The sequence below is a fragment of the Vitis vinifera genome, chromosome 2 (genome assembly GCF_030704535.1).
Source record: "Vitis vinifera cultivar Pinot Noir 40024 chromosome 2, ASM3070453v1".
Classification (NCBI taxonomy): Eukaryota; Viridiplantae; Streptophyta; class Magnoliopsida; order Vitales; family Vitaceae; genus Vitis; species Vitis vinifera.
In genome coordinates this window covers 15,033,185-15,055,521 of record NC_081806.1, presented here as the reverse complement: position 1 = coordinate 15,055,521, position 22,337 = coordinate 15,033,185, and the positions used below count along the sequence as shown (strand labels likewise).

The 22,337-nt window shown below is 32.9% G+C and overlaps 1 protein-coding gene across 4 annotated transcripts; it reads left to right on the top strand.

The window, feature by feature from the left end:
* The first annotated feature begins 10,956 nt into the window (after positions 1-10,956).
* LOC100257906 (translocase of chloroplast 34, chloroplastic) lies at positions 10,957-19,312 on the top strand. 4 transcript variants are annotated; one of them, XM_010666271.3, is made up of 8 exons: positions 10,957-11,067; positions 15,751-15,855; positions 15,953-16,060; positions 16,216-16,340; positions 16,525-16,789; positions 18,572-18,640; positions 18,792-18,953; positions 19,034-19,312. In XM_010666271.3, exons 2-8 carry the CDS (start codon positions 15,757-15,759, stop codon positions 19,136-19,138), a joined length of 933 nt encoding a protein of 310 aa, XP_010664573.1. In that variant the 5' UTR covers positions 10,957-11,067; positions 15,751-15,756; the 3' UTR covers positions 19,139-19,312. The 4 variants fall into 4 exon arrangements, with proteins under 4 accessions (XP_010664573.1, XP_002274573.1, XP_010664575.1 ...); XM_002274537.5 differs by having other exon boundaries at positions 10,976-11,067; positions 15,746-15,855; XM_010666273.3 differs by having other exon boundaries at positions 10,990-11,147.
* Positions 19,313-22,337: the final 3,025 nt, after the last annotated feature.

Below are 22,337 nucleotides of genomic sequence, written 5' to 3'. Positions count from 1 at the left end.
ATTCAGCACTTGTCTCTTACATTGTACATGATTTTGAGTGCATTAAGAGTTACACAGAATATATAAGTCATAAGTTCCTTGTAAATAAATAAGTTATCCACAGTCGGCTCATAGATTTGGACAATCCAGTAGAGACCGTAGTGTACCACCCCCTAATTAGGAGGGATGTCTTGTCTTGTCCATCAAGATAGGTTTCCCATAGTGAGTGTACTAGTATATGTGATGTACATTGGAGAGGACCTATAGTGTATCATAACGCAAGGCTATCAATTGTCATGACTCACCAAGCTACTATACTGCATGGACTCTCAACCTTGAGTGAATATTGAGTTTGTGTCAAAATCAATAGGGGGTTTAACCTATGGGTGAGAACCTAAAGTGGTCATATATCCCTATAGATTTGGTCACTATTGATGAAGGTTGGTAGTAATAGGTATTCTCAATAGAACCACTATGATATCTCGTGGGATTGAGACAGTGTGTGCTCTTAGGTGATCCAAAAAACATGTGATCATAAAATTTATGATCATAGTAATTCCTTCAGTGGAATTTGACATATGCTCTTTGGAATTAAAGTATGTCAATTGATCACATAATAAGTGAGATCTATAACTTAAGGATTTGAGAGGTAATCTTGATAGGTGATAGCACTACCTTGTTAGATTACAAACACCAATTCATAAGGAGTCTACATGCAATGGATAGTATGGCATGGACCTGAACTTCGTCTCATTGTTATTTACATAAGGTATTGGAGTGCAGTTGATTTTCTTTAGTGAAATATTGAATCAACTTCATAATTGAATTTTGAGGGAGCCAGTACTCCTATTCATGTTATTGGTCCCCACTCTAAGCTCATATACCATAGTGACACGGTTTATGAGGGTTAGATTGACTCTAAGTTCATTCTTGCGTATAAGGGTGTTTTGGTAATCAGGCAAGGTTGCATAGGTAATAATAAGCAAGGTCTCTGAATTTAGTTAATTAATTAATTAGATAATCCTATGTGGTTAATTAATCAATTATGACTTGTTTTAAGCAAGATTAAGTGAGTCAAGCCTTAATGGGCTCAAGTCACTTAAGCCTAGTGAGCAACCCTATAAATACCCCCTTATGGGTTAGGGTTTCCAAATGACTTTCAATTAATCATCTTCCATCTTCAAAGAGAGAGCCAAAGCTTCCTCCCTTCCATTGCCCACACTTTGTTGTGCCAAGATCATAGTTCAAGTCATTAAGCGGAAGATCTCAGGTGTACGGGACCTTTGGACTCATCAGGCTTCTTCTTTATCAGATGGATTTTGATATGGGAACATCTAGATCATAGGTATGAATATTGTATCTCTAGATCTATAGTTAACAATGGTTTTTATAGTCATATGTTTTCATTGCGATAGATTTAAAGATGTTTAGGAATAGATGCACACACCCTACAAGATCCAGGGCATGGGAACGAAGTAATCCGAGGTTCCCAACACAAATCGCCTAGCATCAATGAAGACCAATTTTCCATTTGTATGCAAAAATATGTCATCCACTTTCCCTTACCTGATCTACATCATGCAAGAAATCCATTTTGTCCCCAACAAGAGACCCAGCATTGGAAACATTTCCATTCTTAATTTGTATTCATCCCTACAAGATTGTTAACCTATCTATCATAAGCTCTACGCCTACGAAAAACTTTCAACTGCTCTAGAATAGTCTATCCCATAAATAATCCCTCATTTCATTCACTTTAACTTTTCTGATTCCACTATAGTTGAAATATGGACATGCTATGGTATGAGACATAGATAAACCAAATGAAGAATCACTTTTGAATCAATACTCAAGACCTTTTCTTCCCGTCCAATGACCTAACAACGATTGAACCATCTCTAGTAGTAGTAAAACACTAAAAAATTGTCCTTATAGAGAATTGATGCCCTTATGTCCAATGCAATACAGGTGAACTAGCTATGACATATCCTTTCCAAATAGCTTTAGGACCATTCCTAATGATTTCACACTTCGATTTTTTATTAAATAAAGCAAAAACCAAAGAAAAACTAGGCACTTGAGATGCTATCAGGCTGCTTGGAGCATCAAATATTTGAAAGGCCAACTCTCATAACACATTAACCAACTTACTATAGATTACCAGATTCAATCTTAACCAAGTTTCAACCATTTCTTCATTGCTCAAAACATCCTAGATCCTATCAAAAGCAAGAACCATGAACTGATCCTCTTTTGCAAGCATTCAATGAAAAAATTCTAATGTGGAGATGACCTCATGCTCTTTTCACGGCACGAAACCCAAAAATTTCAAATTGATCTATTAATCATGCAAAGCAACACAAATTCCAGAGAAACATCTTCATAGTTTAAACCCATAAACATCCAACCTAGAAATGCAACAAACTAAGAGCTCCTAGAAACAAAGATAACCTTTACATTTTACTAACCCTAAGCAACCTCCATTGTATATATACAATCTTCACAGAGTTCCCACCTCTCTTGAAATACTTGTGCTATCATGATCTCCATAGCCTAGAGCACTGAAGAAAGGAAAAGGAAGAAACATAAATGCAAAAGCATAGAAATGAATCCTAAGAAAAATAGAGGAAATGTAGACAATGGGTAGGTGACTAAACAAGCCACATTTCATTATTTTTCAATGGGCTTCAAACAACTAAACATGCCAAGATGAGTTCAAATAAAACTAAAACAAATGTTAAGCAAAAAATAATACCCAATAATCAATAGAAACAAAGAACAACAAATAACACCTAATAATAAAAAAGAAAGAAGAATAGTGGAAAATGAGAAGTCTGATGATCATTCCTGGAAAAGATCTCTTCTTAAGTACTAGTCTGCTTGGCTTTGAGATAGTTCATCTCCTCTAGTTGGAAGGACTGAGCTCTCTTCCTTTTTCTTTCTAAGACCCAATCCCAAAAAAGCATCTAAGTGACCTAGGTGAAAAGCGCTTAAGTGACCTAAGTGGAAAGTGCCAAGGTGAACTAGGTGGAAATTAAACTAAGAAGGTGTCTAAGTGAGCTAAGTGGGAACACAATTAAGTGAAACCTAACCTAAGCTCAAAAGGTGGCCAAGGTCACAATGAGAGTCCAAATGAGCCTAAATGGATCAGGTGCATCTAAATGAGTCAGAAGTACCTAAATGGGCCTAAGTGATAAAAAATGTGCTAAGTGGCCTAGAAGGTTGAGAAAAGTGCCTAAGTGATGTAAGGTGATAAAAAATGTGTTAAGTAACCTAGGGTGATTAGAAATGTGTCAAGTGACCTAGGAGTGTACCTAAATGGGATATTCTAAAAAGAAAAAAGGAAAATTCTAGATCTAACTTGGGGGTTCCAAGTATCACAATCAGGGACCAAATAAATCATTCAACCAGAATCTCCAAAGTGGCTTTAAAACGTAAGTTATATGAGTAACAATGGGCCACTAGGGAACTACTGTGAAGTACTAAAAGAACACCTAATAGGGGATGTGCTAAAAGGACAAAATGAAGGGTCTACAATATTATTAAAAAAGTTTTAAATTTATTAAAAACATGACTTTAGATTCCAAAGAAAAAAAAGATTTATTTAAAAAAATTATTTAAGGAAAAACTCAATTTGTCAAAAAGAAATTCGATTTTATTAAAAGAAGATTTTTTTTTCCTTTTTAGTTTTATTCTAAAAATGTTCTTTTTTTTCTTACTTTTATTAAAAATCGGTTTGTCAATTTTTATTTTGAAAAAAAAAAAAGTTTCTGATTTGATTTTAAGAAAATGGTTTTTATTTACTAATATAAAAAACAAGATCTGATCAAAAAATATTTTTGATTATTAAACGAACATTTATTTAAAAAGATTGAATTTTTATTCCAAAAAGAATTTTGGTTCATTAAAAGAAAAAAAAAATATTAAAATAGTTTTCAAACAAAAACATTATTCTATTGTTGGATTATTCTACCAATAGAAAGATGAAACACAAATAAATAATGATATGCTACACTTGTCATGCATTTTTCATTAATAAATAAAACAACTAAGACTAACAAAATAACAACATATTTATCATATAACAAACAAAAATATATCCATGAATAAAAAATAAATCAAATATGTTGGCAGATCGAAGGGTTGGCTACGTCCATCAACTCTCCTTGTGTTCGCCGTGGGCGCTTAGGTGAATGCACTATAAAGATATGGTATGCGTCTTTCCTAACAGCAATTGCTTTTAGGAGAGTTGGTAGCGTTTGAGGTCCTACAAGTGGTATCAGAGTCGAGGTCACAGGTTTGAACCCTAGGGGTGTCATTGGGGGGGAGATTGTTGGCAGATCGGAGGGTTGGTCACGTCCATCAACTCCCCTTGTGTTCGCCGAGGACGCTTGGGTGAATGCACTATAAGGTTAGGGTATGCGCATTTCCTAACAACAATTGTTTTTAGGAGAGTTGGTAGCACCTGAGGTCCTACAAGTGGTATCAAAGTCGAGGTCACGAGTTCGAACCTTAGGGATGTCGCTGGGAGGGAGATTGTTGGCAAATCAGAGGGTTAGCCGCGTCTATCAACTCCCCTTGTGTTCATCGTGGGTGTTTGGGTGAATGCACTATAAGACTAGTGTATGCGCCTTTCCTAACAGCAATTGCTTATAGGAGAGTTGGTAGCACCTGAGGTCCTACAAAATATATACAATAAAAAAAAAAAACTAAACACTAATGATCCATTTTCATGTATATAAAAAGAAAATAAAACAAATATATACAACAAAAAACTAGGAAGAAAATAATGAACTGAGTAACCTTACTATGCAGTCCCAATAACAGTAGTTGCTCTCCCACAGTTCCAAAATGAAGCTCAAACATATCAAAACTCCTAACCCTCACAAAACATTCATTGAAAATATAGAAAGAGAGAGAACTCATCCTCCTATCATACAAATATATATATTTTCAATGAATGTTTTGTGAGAGTTGGGAGTTTTGATATGTTTGAGCTTCATTTTGGAACTATGGGAAAGCAACTACTGTTATTGGGACTATATATATATATATATTATATTGAAAATCTAAATAGGAAAGCCTTCAATCAATTAGGGAGTTGTCCCCTCCAATTTGTCATTGCCTATACTTTACTTCAACCACCATCAACTCCGCTCCCATATTGCTTTTCCCACTCTCAACAACCATTAGTCTATGAAAAAAAATAAAGTCCTTAAAGCGAAAGAAACCAATTCAAAGCTCATCCAAAGAAAAAAATGCAAGCAACCTCAACATAATGAAATTAAAAGCAAAAAACTCAAGCCTAAATCAACATAACTACAAATTATATTAAATCAAGTCCAAGTCCACATTAAAATTGTAGTCAAGCCCAAAGCCCCACATTTAATCATCATAAGCATATTAAACCCAAGGACTAAAGCTCATATTAAATATCCCAAGACCAAATTCAAGCAATATCAAGAAGTTGAAATCAATAATGAAACAACAAAGCCTAATAGCAAAAAAACAAAAAACAAAAAACACACACACACACACAAACAAACAAACAACCACTATAGAAACCAAGGAGGAATTTACCTCTTTTTAAAAAAAATAAAAATAAAAATAAAAAATCCCTAAGGTGGCAAACATAGTGGATGGCGAGATCTGATGAAGGAAATGGTGTGGTGCAATGGCAAGCGTGTGGCAAAGAGGTACAATGGCTGCCAAGGTGGAGTCGTGGCCATGGTATCTCATGGCCAGAGATGGGTGTGGCGGAGGCTATGAAAGCATGGGTCTTAGTGTGGACAATGGAAAGGATAACAAGAAAGAGAGGAAGTGAGGCATGTCGATGAGGATGTTGACCGTGCTATCAAGTACTAGTAGTGGAGACAAGGGTGGTTGGAAGTGAGAAAGTGGGGAAAAAGAAAATAAAAGAAAAAGAAGAGAAGAAGAAGGGGAAGGAGCAAGGTTTGTGAGTGGGATGGCAAAAATTTGATGAAGAGTTGTTCATGAAGCCCCTCCACACCCTAAGAAGAAGGAAAAAAAATAGACTATGTATATGGGTGAATGAGTTAAGTTGAAGAAAATGGACCAAAGTTGAAAGACAATGTGCCTAGAAATAAAGATAAAAGGAAAAGGCCCAAAAATAAAATAAAATAAGTAATAAAATTAAAAATAAAATAACTAAGAAATAAAATAAAGATGAATGAAAAGAAAGATTTGGACAAATTTTGGGATCTACAACTTCCCTTATTTTAAGTTAAAATGAGAAGTGAGTGAAAACAACAAATAAAAAATATATGAGAAGTATTAAACGAAATTTCATATTAATATGAGTTAGGTATATTTAATCAAAACGTAAGATGAGGTAAGTAAAATTACCCCTTGAAAATAAAAAAACTGTTTTTGAGAATTCATTTTCCAATCATAATTTTGTTTTTAAAAACACTAAAATTTTTGCTTTTAAGAACTGTTTTAAAACGTTTGTCAAACAAAGCATATATAAATTGATTTTGTTTTTTTTTTTCATATAGTCAAAAGTTATATGAATTTATTATTTTTAATTCCATATAACTGGAAGCATATAAACTGATAACTTTTGAATCATATAGCAAGAAGTAGTATATATAAATTAACTTATTAACATTCATATAGCCATAATCTATAAATCTAAAACATATTTGAAGTATGATAAATTGATATTTCATTAGAACAATGATACATGCCCAAAGCATTGTGGATACATTGGTTTAAAAGCCATTCCCTAGAAGTGAAAAAGGCATAAAGATATGTATATGCATGTAAAAATCAGTACTCTTAAAGATGTCATACTTATTTAGAAAATGATAAGAATGACTGAATAGTTTAAAATTGATTAAATAAATAGTCAGTGAAGAGACACAAGTTACATTTGAAAATGTATAAATTGAATAAATTGTTGTAGAAGAGGAATAACTTGCACAATAACCCTTAAAAATGTATAGGTACCTGAAAGTAAAGAGATCTCTATTAGTTATATAAATATTAAGAGGAAGACAATATCAAATAATGTTGTCATTGACAATATATCTTCCTTTTAGATGACCTTAATATTGTAAGGAATGATGACGAATGTCAATATAGCAATATAGAAATAATTGACTAGGGTAGAAAGAAGAAATTGAACATAACTAAACTTGCCTATAGAAGTATATAAGACCTAATGCTTAAAAATATAAGTTTGATTAGATACAAATGGACCCAAAGTTCAATATCTGAAAAAGTAAAGTTTAGTGAATATAAATGGCTTGAAATTAATTTGATACAATGAGATGCAAAATAAAAAAATAAAAAAATGATATAAATGGTTATTGTATAAAAATGTGCTTAAGATAAAATGAAAAATTATAGCCTAAGGTTTCCTAAAGATATCTTGAATCAACTCCCACAATGACTTAATAATATGATCAAGAATTTTTGAAGAATTCGATACATACTTTATGATGTAAATACAACATATTTACATAGATCTATAGATATGTTAAAATCCCTAAAAGATTTAAAATGTCTGAAACAAATAATTCTACAAAGGATTAAAATATTTGAAACAATGATTGAAAATCTCAAATCACATTTTAAATCAAGTCATGATGATAATATATATGATTAAAATTGCTTCCTTATATGGATTAAAGTGGGAGTTTGTAGTTGTTGTAATCCTGTTGAAATTCCTAAAAGGTTAATAAAAACAATTAATTATCTAAAGTAAGAATTTAAAATAAAAGATCTTAGAAAACCAAAGTTTTGTCTTGACCCGTGGCTTGAGCATTTTCCAAGTGCATATTAGTCCATAAATTTATATAATATATATAGAAAGTTTTGAAGTACTTTCATATGAACAACTTATACCTATTTAGTTCCTTAATAGTTATTCATTCACTTGAAGTGAATAAAAATTGATTTCCTCCTTTAAAAAAAATGAAGAATTATTTGATCTAGAAGTATCATATTGTGGGAGAAAAGTGGTAAAAAATTCTTATTGAATCAATTATTACAATCCTAGTTTATATCCTATATTTATAGAGAAATTCAAGGAAATAAACAAACTAATAATCCTTATAAATCAACACAATCCTTATAAATGAGGGATTATTCTTCCTAATCTAATTTACAAGTTATAAACAAAATTACATAAATATAGATATATATATATATATAAGAAACACCAAATAGGAAAATTCAAATTTCTAACACTCCCCCTCAAGTAGGTGAATAAATATTATTCCTTTCCCAGGTTGCCTATAATTGCTTGAAATGTTGTTCTTGCCAAAACCTTGGTCATAACATTTACAAGTTGTCTTTTTGACGACATGAGTGGAGTGCAAATCAACCGACTTTCTAACTTTTCTTTTATGAAGTGTTTATCAACCTCAACATGTTTTATTTGATCATGTTGTACCAGATTATGAGCAATGTTGATGACTGATTTGTTATCACAATACAACCTCATTACTCCTTCCCATTTAATCCATAGGCCCTCAATAATAATTCTTATGTCATAGCTCTAAACTTTGCCTTCACACTAGACTTGCCACAAACTTATTGTTTTTTACTCCTCCAAGTCACTAACTTTCCTCTAAGAAATGTGCAAAAACTTGATGTAAACCTCCTTCAGATTATGCATAAACTAACTCACTACACTCATGGAATAGGCAATATGCAATTTTGTGTCTAACAAGTAAATCAATCGTCCCACTAATCTTTGATACACACCTCGATCCACTTCTTTGTCTTCCAATGCTTCCCCAAGCTTATGATTTGCCTCAATCGGAGTCCCTATAAGTTTACATCCAAGATTTCCCGTTTACTTAATCAAGTCAAGGATATATTTTTGTTGTGATACAAAAATGCCCTATTTTGATCTTGCCACTTTAGTTCCCAAAAAATATTTTAGTTTGCCCAAATTCTTCATCTCAAACTCAACATCCCCATCCTCATCCTCATCCTCGTTCTTGTCTATGTCCTTGATTGATAGTTATGGTGATGGCATAATCAAAGGTGTTGGTAGTAGAGTGGATGACTCCTTGGTGCTAGATGGTAACTCTGAAAATGTATGAGCAACGGGAGGTACTTCATTGTGCATGGTGGACTCCTCTTAAAGTGGCGGGTTGACATGTAGCTATATCACCACCTCATCACAAAATAAAAGCTTTAATTGAGGCTATGATTGTGTATATACCTATTGATGTGATCTAAGTGCATGTGATATATATAATGATGGTATTTTAACATTACAACCCCCTTGGAAGGCTCTAATGGAACCCTCCTCATAAGCAGTTGAGAGCCCACTAAAATGCTTTAATTGGGTTCTCTCAAAAACCAAAAATTCATCAAATAACACAATTAGGTATTTTACAAAGTCAAATTGCAACAAAACTATAGAGTCTATGAGTTGGTGTTGTAGTATGTGGCTCATATTTGAGCGAAAAGACATGGAGAAAAAAGGGGCAAAATGTTGTTGCTCCGCTTCGTTCCACTTTGCTACGCTCTCGTTCCACTCTGCTTCGCTCCGGCATTTGCCATTCAGGCTTGTACTTCTTTTGTTGTGGGGCAAACGATAGGTTAAGGGGCGTTGCCCCCCATGGTATGGTTCAAGGGTACTTTTGAATTTCATTCTTAAGAGTTAGTATAAATACCCTTTTATGTAACCCTAATTTGAACATAATGAATATCCTTTTTCCCTATTCTTGTGGACGTAGGCAATTAGCCAAACCACGTTAAATCTCCGTGTTCTTCTTTCTCGTTTTTTTTTTTCTATTTTTCGCCATTAATCGTTGCACAAATTCCAACAGTTGTTTGGAATAAAATAGGAAATTACCAATCAATATAGGCAATTATACAAGAGAGGAAACAAAGAAAGAAATATTTCATAGTCAAATCTCACACAACAATCCTTAACAAATACAAAACCAAAGAGATGAGCACAAAACAAAAAAAAAAAAAATGGTTGTCAATTGGGTCACCCCAAAACGAAAATAAAAAAAGTAATACCCTTGATGGGCATTGAAACCAACTTGAGTGAGCTCTGTTTTCAAAAATCAAGGTGGAAGAAGAAGAAGTTGAGGCATGTTTGAGAAGAAGCCAATTGACAAAAAAATAAAAATAAAAAAATAAAAATTTCATTGATTAATTAATAAGTTTTGATGAATTTTTAAATGTTCATTTGTAAGATAATAGTATTATTTGGTACATAAAAAACAATAAGACATGAGTGAATCATAAGTGTTAATTTTTAAAATATGATTAAAAAATTTGATAATCAAAATGTTTTTAATTATTTTATTTTTTATTTTCTAATTAAGGGTGTGTTTGGGAGGTTTTTAAAGATAGTTTGAAAAAAATTAATTTTTAAGAAAAATTATAAAAAATAATTCTTATTTATTTATTTTTAAATAAATTCTATTTGAAAACACCAAGATGAAAATGGTTTTTTTTTTTAATTTATTCTCCATAAAGACATTCCACACTTATCTATAATATAGAGGTTTCTAAAATATTATCAGTATTTTTAGGTGTTAATTATCTTATAAAAATGAAATTGGAGACACCTAAAATTAATTTTAAAGAATAATTTTTTTTAAATATATATTTAAAAAAAATTATTATTAGATTAATTAGTTAAAATAAATGAAATAATCCTCATATTTATGAATTTAACCGTTTTCACGATTTTCTTTTAAGAGATTTCATTTTTGATATAAATGTATTTAATTATTTTAATTATTTATATGTAGATTTAAAAAAAAAAAGTTATTTTTTATAATAAAAGAATAAAGATATTTTTGTTAAAATGTAGCAAAAAATGATAGAGCGTTAAATTTCAAAAATTGAGTTTTAGATTGCCGGCCTAAACCCACATACATCCAAGTTGGTCGTAACGTTGGGAGGAACGGCCTTCGTTGTGTTACACGTGTCCCTATTGTAAAAAAAAGGGTGAAGTAAATGATTCAAAAGAGGGATAAATGGTGGATACGTTTCTTGTTTGGCGAAACAAAGCCCTAAGCCACCTGCCAGAGACAAAAGGACGAAGAAGATAAGCGGGCTCACTCTCAGACTCATAAGAGGGTACTTTTCCTTTGCGTTCTCTATCAGTTTTTTTTTTCCTTTGCTCTTCTGTTTGGTTGGAGAGAAATTGAAGGAAAAAGGTGAAGAAGAAAATTACAAGTTATGGTTTCTGCTTCTTATAGTTTTCTAGGATGTGGAATTCCATTACAAGTTTTGGTTCTGCTTCTTATAGTTTTCTAGGATGCGGAATTCCACTTACTTTGACGTCTTTCCCCACATTTCTGAGCAAGAACACGGTGGCTATATCCCGTTTTGTTGCTAAGAAACTGCGAGAAAAGAAATTAATTTCAGACTTTGCTTACTTACCTTTCTTAGCAGTCAGGCGGTGCGTATTGTTCAGTTTGGTTGCTAAGAAACTTTGGGGGTTGTAGTTTGGTAGAAGAATAAATTTCCAAATCATGGTTATGTGTGGTTGTTTCTCTTTGCATCTTAAATTGTCATTTCTGTATGTTGAGATGGTGCTTTATTGTCTGATGTTTATTTTTATCCTATTTTATTTTTCTTGTGTGGCTGTTTTTGTTTTCGGAAATGAGCGTCTCTGTTTTAGAATTATTTGGTTTGAAATTTTAAGGTCAAAAGACTATAACTCATCAGGTTTTGTTAAGGTTGTAGAAGTTACGCATAGAGGTTAGAGAATTTGGAAGTTAAGAAGAACAGATTAGAGAAAGAAGAAAATCAAGGTAACATCTAGGGTTTTAGGCAATTACTTCTAAGAGAAAATTTTGGGCAAAAGATCCTGTGGAGAAGATTGGAGGTTTTAAACATCTCTTCATTGCTTAAATCTTTCATCATATCTCTTGAAAACAGTAAACGACTAACCAGGTATTGTTGGTAGCAATAAAAGCTAAGGTGGTGTTTGTTTTTTTGACCGAAATCTAAATAGAACTTAATTTAACTTAACTCTAATTACAACTTAATATTATTAAGTATTAAGTTGTTTGTTTTTTCATAATGAGGGTGGGGTGTGAGGTTTGGGGGTTAGAAGTATGAATTACCTAACTTGTTAGATTAAGAAAAAAGCCACATATTTAATTTTTTCTATTCAATTAAAAATATTGGTAAAAAAGTTAGAAGTTCAAGAAAAAAAAAAAAAAAAAAAAATTAAAAACAAACGGTTGGGATCTAAAAGTAAATTGCATTCAACATTAAGTTAAAAAAGACAAACACCACCTAAGAGTTGGACCAACTAGATCAATTAAAAACTATCCCAAACAATGGGTATACCTGACCAACCTTCAGGCAAGTCTGGAACTGGATATGAAAAATATACCCCTGAAACAAAAGACTTAAAGACTATTGAAACTAATGACAAGACTCAAAATGCTTTGAACTCCTCAAGTAAGTTATAGCTAATATTCATGCGAAATAACTGTTTTTGTTGTAGAATCGGTTTTCCTCCTCTTTGAGTGTTCCTCTAACCTCTATTATACTGCTCTACCCACATCAAGCTTCTGATATTGCCTTTTGATTTCTCAAACAATAGCCTCTTCTAGCAGGGTCATCTCTACTGTCTCTGTTGAATTTGCTTGCTCAGGCATTCAATCTGAACTCGTGTCCCCACTTACTTTCTAGATGTGGCTACAGAAGCTAATGAATGTGGCTCTCTTGGTTGAGAATGATGAGATTGGTCTCTTGTGTAAGGTATCAAGAAAGCCTATAATTATTATTTTGAACTTTTTACTTTTTCTTTTGAGGATTATCAGTTTTGGGGAGAGATGGCAACGTTGGATGTCAGCTTGTATTTCGTTGGTTAGGTTTTTGGAGTGGGTCAATGGTAGTGTAAGGTTTTTCAAGAGTTCAAGGAATCCAAAATCAAGGCGATTTTTTATTTATCCCCTTACTTATTCATCCTTCTTTGGGAGCCCTTTAATGGTATGATTGGCAGGGTGGAGAATTGGCATATGTTTGGATTGTTTTGAGGAGAACAAGTGTTTTGGTGGGGAATTCTGTTTATCACTCAAATATGTTGATAACATGGTAGTTTCTTGTGCGCTGACCCAAAATCCTACTAGGAAGGATATATATTTATCACTAATAATATGCTGATGACCTGCTAATTTTTACGGGGTTAACCAAAGTCAATTAAGAATTCTCAGATGCATTTTGCTTGGTTTTTAAAATAGTTTTAAGCTTCAAATTAATATGGATAAGAGTAGTATTGTTGTTTCTGGCTTGCTTACACCTACAATGGATAGTTCTTGAAGGATGTGATTGCATTCACTTAACACCCTTGCGATAAACAAGAATTACAATCAAGTATTGGCCCCAAATCCTTCTGGCATATATATTAATTTTGTGGTGATTGGTTGGAAGATTTTTCCCAAGATGGATTGGAGAAGTGGTTGGCATCAAACTAGAGTGAGATGTGATGATCATGGAAGGCTGCATTTGAGGAACAGTTTGGTTTGTGTGAATGGTTGGTAATGTCAGTTACACTCTCAAGTGTACTGAGCACTTTCATGTGAGTTATGACTTAGGTACTAAAACCTTCCTTGGATTTGTATGTAGTTTATTTTTGTAGAAGTTTCAACAAGGTCATGCAAGAGTGGGAATTTATGTCACTTGTAATGGGGAGCTCTATGTAGACATGAAAAAAGCGCTCTTTCATAGGGGAACAAGGTTGTATTTCCTACTTTTGTAGTTGTTGCAAATTGGACCTGGGAAAAGTAAAAGCCATCAAGAACTGGCCATTGCCAAACTTCATCAATAATGTTCGCATCATTTGTGGGTTGGTTTCATATAGCCGAGGTTTATTTGAAAATTAAACTCTATCAGGAGTTCAACTAAAATGACTGAAAAGAACACTTTTGTGTTTAAACTCTGCAAAAAGTTTTAAGATCAAATTAAAAGGATGATGAATAAGGGCTATTCTCAGGGGGGAAATACCTGTAGCATTTTCTATAGAGAAGTTGAGTGAAGCAGAATGTTGGAGAAAATACATGCAAAAAGGCATAGAATTCCAAGCAGAAAAAAAGGGTATTTTCTTCTTATAACATTCCCTGTAATTTTAGGAGTGTGTACTTTAACTGATCATCAATTGCTAAAGTGTTCGAATTCTCAAAAGAAGCTTAATCCACATCATGCCAGTTGAAGTGAGTAACTAAGAAAGTTGCAGATGCATTAGGTAGGCACTCTTTGTCGTTAGCTGTGGTGTGTGTGGCAAGGTTATGGGTTCTTTTAGAACTTCATGTGAAAATCTTGGGAATCAATTAAAATACTCCTGCACATGCCTCCCACAAGAAAATGGTAAAACTAAGGTAGTCAATTATTGCTTGGATAGGCTGTGAAGATGAAAAATATGGAATTCTTGTGCACTGTGAATAGAATTACTTGCAACAATTTTGTATTACAGATTAACAAGAGGGGGAAGAGAAACATTTGAAGCAACTTGTGGAATAAAGCCTCAAAATGTTCTTGTCTTGGTTCTACTAGAATACATCAACATCAAAGGACTGAGGATTTTGAAGATGGGGACTTGGTGGTATTCCGTTTAAGATGAGGTAGATTTCGTAAGGGTTGTTAAAACAAGCTAAAGTTTAGGATTTCACATTTCTAGAGAAGTGGTTGGGCAGACCGGCAAGTGAAAGCAGTTGGATTGCTAAAGAAGATCTAGAGAAGCCTGTCACAGAAACACATATGCTGAATATATGAAGTGCTTTCATAGGACTTGAGTTCTTCTCAGCTTGTGGATGATGATGCAGGAGCATCCAAGAGGCTTGAAGCAGGTTTGCCGGTTTGCTTGACCTAGATTACTAAATAGCCCAAAAATGGAAAATTTATTTGTTCAATTCAAAATGGTTAGAACAATGTTACTATATCATGGAGGTAGCAAATTTCCTATAAAAGAACTCAAATGTATTGGTCAGCGATTTTTTGACACATTCTCCACATGATTGGCCAAGAAAGGAACCTGGCCACAGGAACATTCCAACTCAAAGTAATATTGAGCAGCCACTCGTCAAGCTTCCTATGATGTGGTGGTCATGTGGCCTTTTAAGTAGTGTGAAGGGCTAAGGTTATACAATTGTAAGAGTAATCATACTGTTGGGTGTCTGTAGCCCTAGTGTAATTACACTTTGAGAGTTAATTGTAATCAGTCCATTCATCTAATTTTAGAAATAAGATCAAGGAGTCATTCTGGGGTCTGCTAAACAGCCTCAAATGTATTAAATCATAGCTTCAATTTCTTTGTATCTTTGGCCACTCTTTTATTACATAATTGCTGGAAATTTATAATATAAGTCATGGATTGCACTTATTTCAACTGCTAGGCAGCAGATCTGATGCTTTGACTGCCCTAAAACCATTTTCAAAAGCTTATCTCCACCCATCTATCCACCACCCCCAATCTGAAAAGCCCACTCTTAGCCTAAAGAAGGAAGGTAGTAGGGGATTTAAGATTCAGTTAGCTTAACTTTAGCCTGTTAATCTTTGCCTTGTTAGCTTGGATGCCTCAGAAACAAATGTGGTTGCATCTTCCTGTTGCTGTTCATCTGAAAATCTGTAGATTAGAATTGTTGCAATCTTTTGGGGACATTCCATTTAGCTGCAACTAATTTATGAGGTCAATTATTTGTGACAATTAATATTTGCTTGGAAACTTTATTTCTGAAGCTTTTATATAGTCCATGATGCCCATCCATTGACTATGTATTTTTTTTCCCCTTTTGATTGCTAGAACAGGAATCCATGGCATCCCAATTAATCCGTGAATGGACTGGGATTCAACAATTCCCCCCTGTTACACAGACCAAATTGATTGAACTGCTGGGAAAACTAAAGCAGGAGGTTTAGTTTTTTTTCACCCAAATGATCCTGGTAAAGCCTCATGATATAGTGTTTCCATAATATTTTGCAATTTTATTTTATTCATCTACTCTTGTAGAATGTGAGCACATTGACAATCCTTGTAATGGGGAAAGGTGGTGTTGGAAAATCTTCAACTGTAAACTCAATCATAGGGGAAAGAGCAGTTGCTGTCAGTGCTTTTCAGGTATTTATTGTTGTCAGTCTGTGTTCCAGGTTTATTATTTTATTATATTTCTTTCTATTTTCAGTTGTGAATCATGTTTGTAAGTATAGGATGCATAGTTCGTGCGCTTGCTGTGCTGGTTATTTATGTATGGACACTTTATTATTCCTCTGCAGTCAGAAGGACCAAGGCCTGTTATGGTTTCACGGTCCCGAGCAGGATTCACATTGAACATTATTGACACACCAGGGCTTGTAGAAGGGGGATATGTCAATGATCAGGCACTTGAGATCATAAAACGGTTTGTTCTATCTTTGTGTGGCATTAATTTTGTGAGGTCTCAGCCAAAGGATGTGAGTCCTTTTATGTCTCTGTCATTTTTAAGTATGTGATTGAATTCTTGCTGACTATTGAGGGACACGTCTTTTAACATCTCTTTCACAATATTGAGATTAAATTGATTTTTCGTTGGGCTGTCTGAACAGATTTCTTCTAAACAAGACCATAGATGTTCTACTCTATGTGGACCGATTAGATGCATATAGGGTAGACAACTTGGATAGGCAGGTTGTCAAAGCTATAACTGATAGTTTTGGCAAAGAAATATGGCGAAGAGGTGTGGTTGTCCTTACACATGCTCAACTCTCTCCACCAGATGGGTTAAATTATGAGGATTTCTTCTCCAAAAGATCAGAGGCTCTCATGAAAGTTGTTCGATCGGGAGCTCGGTTAAGGAAGCAGGATATCCAGGTATATTATTTCTCAACCTTTAGGAGGCTATTCCAGCAAGTCCCCTCCTCCCTATCACAATCTAGTGCCTTTGGCAGCCTTGAAGTTAAAGTGTCTTCTTGTTTCTATGTTATTTCAAGTCTATTCATAATTCTCTTCTATTATTTTCTCTTATTCTCCATGGGAAGATGGATAGTGTGGTGAGTGTAGTTAGTGAACCTAATGAAAAACGGGGAATTTAGGGGTTCTATTCAAGGCACATTTATTTAATTTATTTTTGATGATGTATAGAAATTCAATTTATGTAGTACTTCATTTTACTACTTTATTTGCTTGGAGGCACCCTTCAGATTTTCCTTTCTATTTTTCCTTAAAACAAGAAACTAATAGTAACTTCTATATTAAATGCAAGAACTCTCTTAAGACTTAATTTAAAAAGATAATGACTTCTAAAAAGTGTTTTACAAAATTGAAGTATTAAAAAATTTTTACTACCTCAAATTTAAAAACTTCTAAAATTAATTTCTAAAGATATAATTTAAATCTATACTTTTTATAGAAGAGTTACTAAATATCATATAAAAGTTACTACTATTTAATATTTTTGAAAACAAAAATGGGAAATGTTTCCAAACAACTACTTAATAATTTAATTTTATTACCCTTAACTTTTTCATGCATGTGTGCACACACACACACATATGTATATATATATATAGATAGATAGATAGATAGATATAGAACTTTGGGCTATTTTTGTTTCTTGGAAAGTTTCTGGGAAAAAAAGAAAGGAGAAAAACAAGCAAAGAAAAAAGTGAGGAAAAGATATAAAAACTTTCTTTTGTTTTGGTTGTCCATGGAAAAGTTGAGGAAAGAAAATTAAATTGTTAAGAAAGGCACTTTCCTCAAACTTTCCTCAACTTTTTGGAAGGAAAATAGGGTGGAAAAATTTTATTCATTTTTGTCTTTCTTTTCCTTACTTTTTTTTTTCTTTATTATTCAAAAGAATATAATTTTCCTTAATATTTTTTTTCTTTTCTTTTGTGTGTTTGGTTCTAAAAATTTGAAGAAAAATACAAGCCAAAAAAAAAAAAGAAAAAAAGAAAAAAGAAAAAAAAAGAAAAAAAAAAAAAAGAAAGAAGAAAATGTGAAGGAAAAAAATAAAAAATAGATTAAAAGTTAATAAATTATTTTTACATGGTTCTTTAAATTCTTTTAATTTATTTTTCCTCTTCTATATAAAACTTAAATAATTTGAAAATGCATGAGTTTATAAATAGTTTTATTATATCGATTATTATTATTTTTATTATTATTTTTTATTTTTTATTTTTTCCCATAGTAATCCAAATATAAGAAAATTATTTTCTTTAACATTTTTTCTTTCTTCCCTTAGTACTTTCTTGGAAACAAACATAGCCTTGGTATTTTCCAAGAACAAACATTGAATTAGGAAAGGAGTTAGAAGCATTCCATATCTAGTAGGTTATATCAGTTACTTGCACTGCTCCTCTTACTAGTAAAGAGTTTATTATTGCCATATGATGTTAGTAATATAATTGTGATTTTCATTATATGGACTCTAGTGTAAATACAGAGGTATATTGTGTTAGCTACTATTGCTGCTTTTATCTACTTGTACTGTTGTCCAATATTCATTGTCCTTTTCTCATTTGTCCTGCTATTGCTACTTATTCGGTATTAGTTTATTCTTGTTAATGTTTTCAAATTTGTAAATTGATTACTTGACCAGTTGTGTGAATATTGTTCTCTCTAATTTATGTCCATGTTGTCATTCTTTAGGATTCTGGCATTCCTGTTGTTCTGGTCGAGAATAGTGGGAGATGTCATAAGAATGAAAGTGATGAAAAGGTTTGTATTTTAGCCTCACAACATTTATAGTTGTTTCATTTTCTTTTCCCGTGATTCTTTATTTGCATTGCTTTTTCTATTTTTACCACTTCATTTGCATTGGCTTTTCTATTGGTACTATTGGGAGGATTGGTTGTGACTTGAGTTGCAGATTCTGCCAAATGGAACTGCTTGGATCCCCAATTTAGTCAAAACAATCACAGATGCTGTGTCAAATGGAAGCAAGGGTATTTTGGTTGACAAGAAGTTGATTGAAGGGCCGAACCCAAACGAGAGAGGAAAGTTACTCATTCCTTTTATTTTAGCCTTCCAAGTAAGCTTCTAAACTTGGCAGATTAGTGCAGGAATTAGTTGTCAATTTACTTGACTTTTTTTGTATTTACTTTACGACAGTACTTCTTTATCGTGAAACGAATTCAACGGGCAATCAAAAGTGATATGGCAAAGGAGAGAAAAGCTCCATGGGAGTCGCGGGAGGCCAACCGTTATGAACCTTGATCGTGGTAAAACTTTTTGGAATGTGTTTTTGTTCCTTTTTGGTACTAGTTGTAATACAAGTTATCTCGGGAGCTTGATTTTATGTTTTGAGAGGTGGTTTTTGTGCACTCCTGCCCTACTCATGTATTTTCATCTGGATAGTTGAGATTTTCTTCAAGTTTCATTTCTCATCAACTGTTTTTACATAAACCTTCCAACCCAATATGGTTATCCCATTTCACATTTCTAATGGTTTCTGGCTTGGGCACAAAAGGGTGTAGATTGGGTTTGGTATGAGCTCCTTATGGGCCCAATGGCTTCGCATTCTTAAGGGGCTGGAGGATTGAACCATTGACTTTGGCTGAGTGGAAGGGCTGGTGTACCACCAGGCTAGGTACAAGTTAATAACTCCACGGTTAGTTAAATTTACTAATAATATATTTGAAAATAATATAAATAAAATAACCTATTATCTTTTAAAATTATAAAATAATTTAATATTTAATATGTAAATAAAATTAAAAAGTGTAATCTTCTTTTCATTTTCATTATATATCTTCATATTTATATTTATTTATTATTTAATTTGAAAATATCAAACATGAAAAATAAAAATGATTGAATTTATGCTTCTTTATACATATTTAAAATTTTTTTTATAATTATTTTTAGTTTTAATGAAATATAAACTATATATTTTTGATATCACTAGTTCGATTACAATATGACAGTAGGTCTGATAATTGAAGCGTGAATCAATAACTTTTTTAATTGAATGTTGGGCTTGGTTCTAGTTCGATTACAATATGACAGTAGGTCTGATAATTGAAGCGTGAATCAATAACTTTTTTAATTGAATGTTGGGCTTGGTTTTTAAAACATTGAATTTTTCTATAAACTAGTCTAGCTCATGGAGCTATTTTTGGACTTTTTTTATGAACATGTCTAGCCCATGGAGCTAGTTTTGGACATAACAAGAAGTGGGTTGTAGACATTCATCTTTGTGATGTATTTCTATTATATCTTAAAAAATTATTTGAATTTAGGGAGTACCCTAATTGAGTTGATACATGTAATGATTGAAATGGGCCGTTTGAGAGTTGGACAGTCTTCGAATGGCTTGAATCGCTTGAATCCATGGTAGGGCGGGCCATCCAGATCGTATGAATTAATCAACCTTTGTTTGACCGAAATCTTTAGGCTTTCCAACTCATTGACCCAAACTCCTTCCCCCAAAGGCCCTATATCATATATGTGCTTCGTAATTTTTAACTTTGTTTGGTGGGAACTTGAATCTGGGACCTATGGTTAATAAATAAGTTAAGGTCATCTGAGCTACATAACCATTTTGATAATATATTAAGATGTAGACCCTTTTTGCAAACCAAGTCTATTAGTTTTTTATTGCTTTTATTAATAGTATTAGAGGGATATCAGCTGACAGCACTTTGGACGAGTGGGGGACCGGCTTCCACGAAGCTTCATGCACGAGACGCGTAGCCTTGGACGTGACCACCTCGCCATGGTTGTGGTTGAAGTTTCAGAGGAGGATGGCTGGAGCAGTAGAGCGGGTAGCGACTTGCGGGAAAAGGAAGAAACAGGGAGGGGTGAAAAGCTTAAAAAGGAGCAAGAGAGGTTGAGGAGGGGTTCGGAAAAAAAAAAAAAAACGGAGAGCTGGGTACCTGAGAGAAAAAAACAGAGAGGGGCAAAGAAAAGGGGTTGCAGTGGGCGAGCCGTGAGTAGCAAGGAGGAAGGAAGTTTACCGGTCTTTTGAAGCTTGGAGGAGCACTTTCAGGTTGTTCATTTATCTGCATCTGTGTTTTTATCTTCATCTCTATATACCATCGATCCATGTTCATGCTTCGGGTTGCTCTGTTTTTGCCTCGTGGGTATTTTCTCCTATGTTTTGGGTATAAATAAGGTACAAAATTGCGGGTTTGTTATGCTGAAAGCCAAATACCCTCAAAGAAAGTTTATGCTCCAACTACATTGGCTCCTGCACGTGATTTCTGGACTCAAGAAAAAAAAAAAAAAAAACATAGATAGAGAGGGAGATTAGACCCAGTTTTAGAGAGAGAAACACAACTTTCCAGAGAGGGAAAGCTATTTGGATTGGTGGGGTTGGCTGTGTGTTTGGGGAAGGTTCTTCGTGAAAGGCGAATCAAAGATGGTTTTCAACTCAAAGATGAAGTTGGGGTTTTGGTGTTGATTTGGATATTTGCCTAGATTGATTTTGGGGTTTTAGGGAGGGAACTAGATTTTTTTTTTTTAGTGTTTTCGTTTTTTTTTTCCTTTTCGGAGGCGGATTTTTTTTTTTTTTTTTTTCTGGGTTTCTAATTTAAAATCTTTTGGTATTGTATGCTAAATTTTGAAAATTTTTGAATGCTTCCCGTTTTGAGTGGTGGGTTTCAGTGGAGAATGGGAGACTTGTAGTTGTGGTTTCATTTTGGGGTTTTAAGGGTAGCTTTTAATTCATAGGCTGTGAAGTTTCCCATGCAAATTTGTGAGCATCTTCAGCAGTGGAGTTTTGGGTCAAAATGACCCATTTAAAAAAAAATTATAACATCTAACCATTTTTTGAAACTTATGTTCAAATTGGCACCAAATACGTAGGCGCCATATCATTAATTTTTTTCTCGTTATTTTAGTTAAAACCGCAATTAGCAACTGCGACTTCATATTTAAACTAAAGTCGCAGTTGCCAATTACAACTTCATTTTTGAACTAAAGCCGCAGTTTCCAACTGAGATTTTAGTTAATTTTTTTTTAAATTTAAAATTTAATTAAAAATTATTAAATTACAATTTATGATTGAAATTTAAAAAATTTACTTAAATAATAAGTTATTTATATTTAAATTTAAAAATCTAGTATTACTTCAACAAACATAAATTGATAAATAGAAGATATTATAAATAAATATTTTATTTATTAATAAATTAATAATCTTAAAATAATAAACTTATATAACATATAAATAATATATAAAATTGTATAATTTATTAATTTAAGATATTTAATGTGTTGTTTTTTAAGATATTAATTTGTTTGTATTATGATAAATTTATCTTTATCGAAATAATAGTATACTTTTAAGCCGCAATTGATAACTGAGATTTCAATTATAATTTTTTTTTTACTTTCAAATTTAATTAAAAACTATTAAATTACAATTTATGATTGAAATTTAAAAAATTTACTTAAATAATAAATTATTTAT

Excerpts from the sequence above, each read along its gene's own strand:
- LOC100257906 (XM_010666271.3), top strand. The coding sequence starts at position 15,757 with ATGGCATCCCAATTAATCCGTGAATGGACTGGGATTCAACAATTCCCC. Across the intron at positions 15,856-15,952 it reads TGGGAAAACTAAAGCAGGAG|AATGTGAGCACATTGACAAT; the intron begins GTTTAGTTTTTT and ends CTACTCTTGTAG. Across the intron at positions 16,061-16,215 it reads TTGCTGTCAGTGCTTTTCAG|TCAGAAGGACCAAGGCCTGT; the intron begins GTATTTATTGTT and ends ATTCCTCTGCAG.